Source organism: Psammomys obesus, unplaced genomic scaffold (assembly GCF_907164565.1).
Source record: "Psammomys obesus unplaced genomic scaffold, mPsaObe1.curated_primary_1811, whole genome shotgun sequence".
NCBI lineage: Eukaryota > Metazoa > Chordata > Mammalia > Rodentia > Muridae > Psammomys > Psammomys obesus.
This window is the reverse complement of record NW_026596046.1, coordinates 19714462-19725682: the sequence shown is the minus strand read 5'-3', so window position 1 is coordinate 19725682 and position 11221 is coordinate 19714462. Positions and strand designations below refer to the sequence as shown.

The 11221-nt window shown below is 43.6% G+C and overlaps 1 protein-coding gene across 3 annotated transcripts; it reads right to left on the bottom strand.

Annotated features, from left to right (window-relative positions):
- Positions 1–319: 319 nt before the first annotated feature.
- Positions 320–6000, bottom strand: Ramac (RNA guanine-7 methyltransferase activating subunit). 3 transcript variants are annotated; one of them, XM_055623031.1, is made up of 3 exons: positions 5898–6000; positions 1655–1851; positions 320–827 (listed from the first exon to the last, which is right to left on the bottom strand). In XM_055623031.1, the coding sequence occupies exons 2-3, from the start codon at positions 1822–1824 to the stop codon at positions 641–643; spliced, it is 357 nt and encodes a 118-aa protein (XP_055479006.1). In that variant the 5' UTR covers positions 1825–1851; positions 5898–6000; the 3' UTR covers positions 320–640. The 3 variants fall into 3 exon arrangements, with proteins under 3 accessions (XP_055479006.1, XP_055479008.1, XP_055479007.1); XM_055623033.1 differs by having other exon boundaries at positions 1655–1833; XM_055623032.1 differs by having other exon boundaries at positions 5915–6000.
- Between the last annotated feature and the right edge of the window lie 5221 nt (positions 6001–11221).

Here is an 11221-nt window from a genome sequence, read left to right as displayed (position 1 = left end):
TTATTTGTAGAATTTCTTCCCTGCTGTACATTTACAAAAACCCTGGAGAATACAAAATGCTGAGTGCTACAATCCCACCTATCACTTCAGGAGGCTGCACTGAAAACGAGTCCTTCCAGAGACCAAATCAGTTCTGCAGCTGACTCATAAACCACAGATACTATAATCCATAACAAACTCAGAAGAAACACCCTGTGAGTGTTTTCGCTTTCAACTGCTGCTATTATGTGCAATACACAGGACTGTGTTTTCACAAACCGACTGTCCTAGTGTCTTGTAACACTTCAGAGGTGGGCACACAGAAAGCAAAAGCCAGCACTTTCTAGTTAAAAACTTTTATTTCTTTGACATACACAGAACCCCTAGAGGCCAAATAAGGAAAACAGACCAAACTCAAACACTATTAAATCATAAAACAAAACTGTATTTAATATAATGTCAAGCAACGCAATTCACACTTGATAGATTTAGCCCCACCAATCATTATACCCCTAGTAAAATCAATTTTTTTCAAGTCTCAAGTCCTAAACAATTAACAACTCATTCTTTAAAATAGAATGAAAAGCTATGACCAAAAGAAGACCAACATTTAGCATGGTGTCAAAATCAATGGTCTTTTGTTAAAAGCTGCCGACATCTGTCAGTAGTAACCATATGGAGGCCGCTGGTTGTGACCGTACTGTCCGCACTGTTGTTGATAGTAAGGCTCTGGTCTCTGCTGTGGGTAGTTGTTACCCCATGATCGTCCATGCCACTGATTCCACCGGTTGTCACCTGGCCATCCTCGTCTGTTATCCCTACCTCTAAACTGTCTGTTGTCTTGCAGCCTACCAAAAGAAAACAAAAACATTAACTTCCTTTAAAAAAGTGAAAAAACACAAGAAATCAATCCCAGTGCATTTGAGTTCTTGATGTAACGTACAGTAATTGAGAGAAACACATCTTTCCCTGTGGCACATCACAGCACTAGTGAGATTTCCCTAAGATATAAGTCATTCTCACAGCATCACACTGGACGCCTACAGGACAGAGGCAGGTAACAAGCCTAGTTGTGATCAAACTGACACCTACTGAAATGCATAAAGTCAGCTGCGTGTAGTGCTGCATACCTTAGTCCCTGGCTCGGGAGGCAGAGGCAGGCAGATTGCTGTCAATCTAGCCTGGTCTACAAAGTGAGTGTGGGACAGCCAAGCCACACAGAGAAACCCTCTCTCAAAAAAACAAAATAAATAAATAGAACAAAATATGCATAAAATCAATGTTACCTATTTATTGTTCTAGATTATTACATTTAATTTTCTACTTTATTTTATAAAATTTCTAAAGTAACCAAAACAATACCTTCTTTATGAAATCAAGTACAAAACTCCAGTTTTATGAAGTATATTTGTAAAATATTTTATTTGTAAAGAAAGTATTAGTTTGACACAGGTGTCTCTGTATAGCTCAGACTGCCTCGGCCCCGCAAGTACTCAAAAGTATGGTTTGCATCAGCATGCCTGGCTGAAATAAGACACACAAAGCCAGTACTTATAGTGCTTATTATGCTCCGGGGCTGTGGCGCACTACGCTGAAAACACCGGCTGCTACTTTCGCTGGCTTTATGGGCAAGCATATTAAAGCTCTCTTCTCCCACATCAGAAATAACACATACCAGTTGCCTCTATTTCTTTGGTGACCACCAGCTCTGCTATTCCATTCCTCAACAATTGGAGGGGATTCAGGAGGACGTTTCAAGTATTCCTGGTACTCTTTGTCATCTTGTGTGAATCTGCTTGCAAACATTTCTTCAAAATTTGGAATCACTTCAGAAGTTTCACTCATGTTGAAATTCTGTACAATTTTTAAGATCTGTAAGAATTTTTTAAATTAACACTAATGTATCAGCTGATGAAAAACCAACTTTGGATAAAGTATTTAAAAAGTCCCTATGTATTTTTAAACAATTGTAGACATTCAGTTGACTACACTGTGCCATTGGAGCCTCAATACTAAGACTATACTAAGATGAATGGCTGTATACCCACAAAGAGACCCCAGTCTAGAAGAGACAGATATGGGGGCTGGGGAGGACAGCTTAACTGGCAACATACTTGTCCTGCAAGAGTGTGGTCCTGAGTTTGCTCTCCAGCGCCTATAATAAAAGCCAGGCCTAGTGGCATAGGCTTACAATCCCCCGCAGCTTGCTGGCCAGCCAACCCAGCTAAATAGCAAGCCCAGGTTTCAGTGAAAGACCCATTTCAAAAATCAAGGCAGACAGCTCCTGAAGAATAACCTGAAAGGGACATCTGGTTCCTCATGAACCCCTCCTCCCCCAGTAAAAAGGATACAGGAGATAGATGTGATGTGAACATAAAGGGAGAAGCAGGAGACCTCAAGAAGTAAACCTAGAGAGGTAATTAAGGGACAAGCTGTGGAAAATGTATCCAGTGCAGATAGTTTAGTATCCTCTTTCTGGCAGGCGACTGGAAGTGCAGGTGACTTAAGAAAGTGAGATCCGGTCTACTGTGTGTGTGGTAATACACACCTGTAAACAGAAAGCAGAGGCAGGAGGACTGCAGGCTGCCCTGGTCTAGAGTTAATTCCAGGGCCCGAAATAAAAGCAAGATACAATTTACTGTTTAGGACTCCTTTTGTAATCGGGGAGACTAGTGAAACTAAGCTACAGGCAGACTGCTATGGTTATATAGATAACGTGCTGAAAGGTTAATGTGAGGTGGGGACTAGGAAAACAATTCCAAGAAGAAATAGTCATCAGCTAAAGATATGGAAGAAGGATAAATAAGGGATAATTTCCGGCTTCCTGAAAATAACATTATAGTGCCACAGGAACTACCAGAAAGGTGAGTATGAGCACACTAAGCTTAAAGTGAGTTATGCCCCACCTCTCCAGGAGTCGATCCCGTTAGCTCAGGGTAAGAGGTGAAGATGAAGAAGGAAGGCATGAGCAGTGTTTGTGATAGTTAATACTGTAAAAGAGGATGAGATTCTCTAGGGAGAATGTGAAAAAACCTGGAGAACATCAATATTCAAAGAGCACTCAAAGACAATGAAAGGATAAGAAAACACACACACACACTGAAGCCAACCACAAAAGATTACCATGCACCGTAAGAGAATAAAGTGCTTGATACTGGCCAATCAGGCAGTGGCATAAAGAAGCAAAAATAGAAAAGGCTATTGCTTTACTGTAGTAGGAAATGAAGCAAAACTGCAAGTGACTGAGAATTAACTGTAAGATGAGAAATTAGACATTTTTTAAATAATTTATTTAATTTTATTTTATGTGTGTTAGTGTGAGGTGTGAGGGTGTCAGATCCCTTGAATTGGAGTTACAGACAGTTGTGAGCTGCCATGCAGGTGCTGGGAACTGAACCCAGGTCCTTTGGAAGAGCAAACAGTGCTCTTAACCACTGAGCCACCTCTCCAGCCCCAAGAAATTAGAATTTTTAAGAAGCTTGAATAATTTAGTCAGTAGCAATAATCTCAGTTTAGGAGGCTGAAACAGAAGGATTTTGAGTTTGAGACCAACTTGGGTTACAAAGTAAGATCTTGTCTTCTGCTAGGCAGCGGTGGCTCATGCCTTTAATCCCAGCATTCAGAAGGCGGAAGAAGACATGAATCTCTCAGCAGCTGAGTTTTCCATACAATACATGAGCACAGTAAAAAATAGTCCTTCAGCCCTCTAAGTAAAGGAAAAGATTTGGCTTCACCTGCAGGTCTATAATCCTCAAGAAGCCAGAGTACAGAGGTCACTTTTAATCATCTAAGACCTTGAAACCACAGAATTATGTAAATAGTTCCCACTTCTGCAGCTTCCTTGCCCACGCACTCTGGAGGTTCTCCATCCCCTAGCTCTCCCAGTACAAACTTCTAAACCTGGTAGGGGAAATGACCCATGCTGTAGACCCAGCATTCCTGAGGCTGAGGCAGGGGGATCAACTGAGCCTAGAAGTATAAGCCAATCTTGGCAAAGAGAGAGAGACCAAAACCTATTTTATGACTTGAGGCCAATAGCTTAAACCCAAATCTTTCCCGATATCCTCAAACGAGTTTTCCCTGCACTCATTAAATCTTTTCTAATAAACCTTTTGATAAGTTGGTTAGGTGGAACACAGCTTCTTCACTGACTTGTGTTTCCTCAAAATAGGTAAGCTTTTATAGCAATACTACCCTTATTCCAACAAAATTAAACCAGAATTGTTCATTAAATACAAGAAACAATATCTGGACATTCTATCTTTCAGGCTACTACTTAGACTATGCCTTATTAATTATTACCTCCCTGTACCTGGTATTGGCAAACTAATGTCAAATACCAAACAAACAAACAAACAAACAAAAAACAAATGAGTTTAAAGTTAATCCAACTAGGCAGGGTCTAGTGACACACATCTTTGACCCTAGCACTTGGGAGTCAGAGATCAGGTGGATCTCCATGAGTTTGAGGCTAGGCTGGAGTGAGTTCCAGGACAGCCAGAGCTATTAAGAGAAACACTGTCTCAAAACAAAACAACAGAACCTCCCAACTAACTAAAAGTGTCAGTGTTTCCATATTAATCACAGAAGCCACTAAAAGGATGCCCCATTCCTAATTACGACAGGCAGTAAATTCCTAAGGCAAGGAAAACGCACTACTCTGTTTCCCCAGACCCCTACCACACGAAAAGAGTATGGCATACTTCTCACAACAATGGAATGTAAACAAAATATTAATGCAAGTTTTACTTAATCCAAGGATTTGAGACAACTATACTGTTTAATGTTTAGGTTAATTAAGTAAGGGCTTAATTAACACACAAGCTAACACAGAAGGGGAAAGACACAGGAGGCCTCAACAAATAACTGTAGGCAACTTAGGAAGGCCAAGAGCAAGAGAACAGTCTTCCCAAGAGAAGAGCACACAAACCGGTTATCCAATACCATATATGATTAGCCCTGAAAACATACACATGAACTGAGTAGGGTGTGTGTCAACTAAACAGGCCGTGAATTTGAAGGAGGGCAAGTACCTCTCTGGGAAGGGCTGGAGGAAGGAAAGAGGAAAATTAGGATTTCAGAAAAATATAAATGAAAGAATAAATAATATTAAGAAAATACAGCTGGGGGGTGTGTCTTGAAGGAAACACCTAAGAAGAGGGACGGGCTGGAGAGACGGCTCAGTAGTCAAGAGCACTCGGTATTCTTCCAAAGGACCACAGATCAGATCCCAGCATCCACGCCGTGCAGCTCACAAGTGCTGGTCATTCTAGCTCCTGGGGATCCGACGCCCTCTTCAGGCACCAGTACACACAAACTGCGCACACAGACAATTCTTTAAAAAAAAAAAAAAAAAGATGTGGGCCAGAGGGAGCGAGTACACACATGCCTCTGTTTGAGAGGGGCTGGATTAAACAGACTCCTATGAATCTCGGCCCCAACAGAAACCCGCTCTTCCGCTGAAGAACTACAAGAGACGCCGAGACTCATCCTCTGGGTCTTCAAGACCAATGCGATAGTTTAAGCACCAGTGACTACAGGACGCGAGTTCTTGGTTGTTGTGTCTGCTGTTGAACGAAGCGCTACGCTTTTCACTCAACTTGAACCCCACTAATTTCTTCTCACCACAAAAACCACAGAGAAATCTGGTCGGGGTCCTCCAACGCTGGCTAAGACAAAGGGCTTCGGCTCCTCTCCAGAGTTGAGCCCAGACAACAGACGAGGAAAACAGAGTGAAGAGCGCGTTTCCCAGCCCGACCTCAGCACCTACGACGGCTCTGACAAAGCGGCTCCCAGGAGCAGCGACTTCGGGGCGCCCCAGCATCCAGACCGCGGGGACCCCACCGCCTCCCGGCTTCGGCCTCCCCTTCCCCTCCGCCGCCCCGGAGGAAGATCCATCCGCCAAGGGCCGTGCTCACCCTTCGGCGGGACGTACAGGAGGGACCTCGGGCGTCCACACGGCAGCACCCCACACAGCTCTCCTAGGTAACCGAACGCTCCGCAATCCTCCAACTGCCCGACTTCCGCTTCCGGAGTGCAAAAGCGGAAGTGGCCCGTCAAGTCTCGCGGTATCCAGAATCTGCCGGTCGGTGGTTCTCCCTTTCCTCCGGCCACGCCCCTCGTATTCGAACTTTGGCGCGGCCCCAGGGAAGCTCCGCCGGGTGGGGCGGACGGGCGGAAGGTGGGCGGGTCTGTGTTTGCGCTGCCGAGCGCAGGGGAGAAGACGTCGCTGTCTGTGAACATCCCTCGTCGCCCTCTATTAGCAGCCCTCCAACCGGCAGCCCCTGACGCACTGCTACGGAAAGGGAGGGATGCTCGCGACCCCGGCGTCCGCGGAGACCCTGAAGCGGGAGCCCGGGCGGCGGGGTGAGGAGCCGATGCCACTGCACCGCTTGAGCGATGCCAAGCAGGCATCAACCGCTTGCTCAACCGCTTGAGTTGTCGGCAGTAAGGTTCCTCGGGCCGTTTTCTGTTTGTGCAAAAATGCATCCACTTCACTGTCCGTATCCCGCTCCCTCTCAAAGCCCTGGCGGTTTCTTCTCGGGTGTTTTCAAGTGTGGAAACGCTGACCACCGCAGGTGTGACTCGACCCTTTTCTCAAATGGCTTCCCAGACAGTGCAGTCTTCTTGGGAATACAATCAACTTGGAAAGTTAAGTGCCCAGATTGGAAACCTATTCTTTGCACGCCTCAGTCAGATGTCACCTGTTAAGTTTGTTGTTTGGCGGTGCCGTCACTCAGGCATCCATCCACATCCACACCCATTGCCTCCACCTCATCGACATTCTCGTCACTCCCTGAACAGCGTAAACGCAGCGTTTTTCTGGTTGATGCCCTTCTTCCTAAGTCACTCCCCCACCAGCTATATCTTCACGTAGATACAGTATCTTCATGTAGATACAGTCATATTTCAGGCACAGCTGGGATGCAAGATATTCAGTAACTCCTTGCCGCCCGAGGCCAAAAATCTTAATTTGGATTCAAAATTCTTTTTTCTGATGTTTCTCTTTCACTCTCGCATGGTAAACCAGACCAGATGCAGTACTTCTTGAATTACTCATTACATTTTTATAGCTTGCCAGTGTCTCCTTATGTTTGCAACACTTAACACTACCCTACACATATAATACACACACACACACACACACACACACACACACACACACACACACACCACCTCCAGATGTTGACACTGAAGTTATATTCTCTAAGACGTTACAGAGTGGCCCCACCATCTGGAAATAAGTTTTACTTCCGCTGCGTTCCATAATGTCTTCTGAACTTCATGTGTTAGTGTTACTTTCTGGCTTTGGGCTGCAGTTATTTATACGCACCTTTAATTTGTACATCTCAGGTACATGAGACCCTACCTTTAAAAAAAAACCTCGTAGTTTAATAGTTCATAATAAAAGTAATAATGATGTATGATAATCACTACATTAGAATTACGTGTTTATAAATAGAGTCTTGTGCTGACCAATGGCTTGTGCTGATTAGCAGTTAGTTAAAGACAAAGTCACTGGGGGAACCGACCCCCATTTCCACAGCATTTAGTGCAGAGTTCCAAAGCTTACATATAATTGGGGGATGTTTTAGGGAATATTCCTGTAATGCCGGTAGGTGGATCAGGAGGTCAAGGACAATTTCTGATACACAGAAATTGTATCTAAAAAAGAAAGGAAAGGAGGGAGGGAGAAAGAAAGAGAATGAAGAAAGAAAGGAAGGAAGGAAGGAAGAAAGAAATCAGGCAAGTTTCTTCTTATAAATGAAGAATATTAAATAAACACTTGCTCTCATAGAGAAGCAATTAGCAGAGGTAATCTTCAACTTCTGTAGCTTTTTTTCTGAGATTCTAAAATACTAAGTGTCATGTGCAGACCAAAGACTATGTGCGTGAGTTTTAGAGACTGGTCCGCAGTCCCCTGCTCAGGGTGTCCTCATCTCAGCAGCAGAGGTACTCCGAGAACTGAGGTTTGGAAAGGGTCACTGTCCAAAGCCTCCTGCTGAGGACTGCGCAGAACAGGGCTTGGGGCCAGGTCTGTTTTTTCCCTTTCTGATTACTATGTCAGGGAATTTTCTGGATGTGGCATTTCATCAAATCAAGGGAATTATCTCTTGTAAGGCAAGAGAATATCAAGAAATATAACACGGCCTGCTAACATTCTTATAATACAAATACAACATCAATTGAAAGTATATCATCATAGGAATGCTGAAACATCTAAACAAGTATACTCATACACATACATGTATAAATACACACATCAATAAAATTCACTAAACTGCTAGCCTTGATGCAAAATATTTCTTATAAATGTTATGAAATATATATAGCTCTCTGAATCCTTTAGAAGATCAACATTGTCATAAGAATAGAAAGAGATAAATTTTAAATGTGAACAATAGGTACCTGCAAACATTTGCCTACTTATACTCTCTGGGCTGGTAGAATGGCTCGGAAGTTAAGAATGTTTACTGCTCTGGCAGAGAGTCTGGATTCAGTTCCCAGCACCTAATCAAGTGGCTCACAGCTGCCAGTTGAGGAAACCCAGCACCCATTGGTCTCCTTGGGCACCTGTGTGCGCATAAACTAATGAAAGCACACTCATATGCATATTAAATAAAAACAATAGTTTAAATTATTTCTCATCCGTGGTACTAAGTCATATTATTTATGATGTTGACATATAAATAATAAATAATATGAATGTCACATATTTATATTTCATACATCCTTGTGCATGAGAAAGCAGTAAGCACGTTTATATATAGTATATATTATATATTCCTAAATATATAAACAGGTCCTGTTCAGCCTGTGTAATGTTGCTTTTATGTATATGTTTTCAGGGCTGACCAATTGATATTGGATAACCAATTTGTTGTGCTCTTCCCTGGAAAAGACTATTTCTCCTCCTCTCGGTATTCCTTAGTTGTCTGTAGCTCTTTGCCTAGAGTTGAGGCCTGGTGATCTTTCCCCCTTCTATGTTAGCATGTCTATTGGTGTCCTCCTTGTTTGGGTCAAGTTTAGGCAGCCATGTTGAGATTGCATGGTTACAGGAGCTTCTTTGACATTTCTAAGGGACACACTCTCATAGCAAATTCACTGATCCTTTGGCTCTTACAATCTTTCCCCTGTTAGGCATACAGATTTTGGTATGTTTATCCTATATTACATGTCTAATATCCACTTATAAGTGAGTATATGCTATGTGTGTCTTTCTGCTCCTGGGATACCTCACTCAGGATGATCTTTTCTAGATCCCACCATTTCCCTGCAATTTTCATGATTTCCTTGTTTTTAATTGCTGAGTAGTATTCCATTGTGTAATGTACCACAATTTCTGTATCCATTCCTCAATTGAGGGACATCTGGGTTGTTTCCAGATTCTGGCTATTATGAATAAAGCTGTTACAAAAATGGTTGAGCAAATGTTCTTGTTGTATACACGAGCATATTTTGGATATGTGCCTAGGAATGGTATAGCTAGGTCTTGAGGTAGCACAATTCTTAATTGTCTGAAAAAGCACCAGATTACCAGATTGATTTCCAAAGTGGTTGTACAAGTCTACGTTCCCACCAGCAATGGATGAGGGTTCCCCTTTCTTCACATCCTCCCCAGCATGTGTTGTCACTTGAGTTTTTGATCTTAGCCATTCTGGTGGGTGTGAAGTGAAATCTCAGGGTCGTTTTGATTTGCATTTCCCTGATGACTAAGTACGCTGAGCATTTCCTTAATAAGTGTTTCTCTGCCATTCGATATTCCTCTATTGAGAATTCTCTGTTTAGCTCTGTCCTCCATTTTTTAATTGGATTGCTTGATTTGTTGCTGTTTAACTTCTTGAGTTCTTTATATATTCTGGATATTAGGCCTCTGTCAGATATAGGTTTGGTGAAGATCCTTTCCCAATCTGTAGCCTGTCGTAGAAGGAGGATCCTGGGTAAGATGCTCAATCCTCATTCAGAAAGGCAAATGGGATAGACATTGGAAGAGGGAGAAAACAGGGAACAGAACAGGAGCCTAACAGAGGGCCCTTGAAAGACTACCCAGCAGGGTGTTAAAGCAGATGCTGAGACTCATAGCCAAACTTTGGGTAGAGTGCAGGAAATCTTATGAAAGAAGGGGGAGATAGAAAGACCTGGAGGGGACAGGAGCTCCACAAGGAAAGCAACAGAACAAAAAAATCTGGGCCCAGGGGTCTTTTCTGAGACTGATACTCCAGCCAAGGACCATTCATGGAGATAACCTAGAACCCCTGCACAGATGTAGCCCATGGCAACTCAGATTCTTAGTAAGGGGAACAGAAGCTGTCTCTGACATGAACTCAATGGCTGGCTCTTTGATCACCTCCCCCTGAGGAGGGGAGCACTTCCTGTTGATGGGGAGGAAGACAGTTCAGCCAGTCCTGATGAGACCTGATAGGCTAGAGCCAGACGGAAAGGGAGGAGGACCTCCCCTATCAGTGGACTGGGGGAGTGGCATGGGAGGAGAGGAGGAACGGAGGGCTGGATTGGGAGCAGAGGAGGGAGGGGCTACAGCTGGGATACAAAGTGAAAAAATAAAAATAATAATAAATCTTTCCCCTGCTCCTCTGCGATGTTCCCTGAGGCTTAGGATCAGAAATTGTGTTGTTGGTGTATCGGGTGGGACTGGGCTTCCCAACTCTGCGTTTTGATTGGTTTCGGTTTTCTGTAATGCTCTCTATCTGTTGCGAAGAGAAGTCTCCTTGATGAGAAGTGAGAAACATGCTTATCTGTGGGAATAATCATAAATATTTGGAATGTAATCAGGGATTATGTTGGTTTTGCACAGTGATGGTTGTAGGTTTTCCTCCAAGATCTATGAAATCACTGGCCCTTGGGACCGTGGCTAGGTTCCCAGCACCAAGCATACTCTTCCCGCCTGTCGAGCCAGCCTTAAGTTCAGTGAGAGGGCTGTTCATTGTCATCAACGTATGTGTGCCTCTGTCGCAGCCTTAGGGTTATGGTACCATTCTGGTCATGGTTGTGGTTCACAGGCATCATAGCTAGGTAGGACTGTTGGTAGCTTCCCTCTGTCGGAAGTGGGCGTGGTACCTTCTGATTTCCTGAAAGCTAGTTCTTACAGAGGAGGGAGATCCAGTTCAGGTCCTCTGTGTTCTGTGTCCGGAGTGCATGGCATCCTCAGCAATAGGGACTTGCCTTCCACCTTTGGGACGTGGAGGAAATAAAGAGCAACAGCAGGCGCTTATAATGTCTTGAG

Excerpts from the sequence above, each read along its gene's own strand:
- Ramac (XM_055623031.1), bottom strand. The coding sequence starts at position 1,824 with ATGAGTGAAACTTCTGAAGTGATTCCAAATTTTGAAGAAATGTTTGCA. Across the intron at positions 828-1,654 it reads CAAAGAAATAGAGGCAACTG|GCTGCAAGACAACAGACAGT; the intron begins GTATGTGTTATT and ends TTCTTTTGGTAG.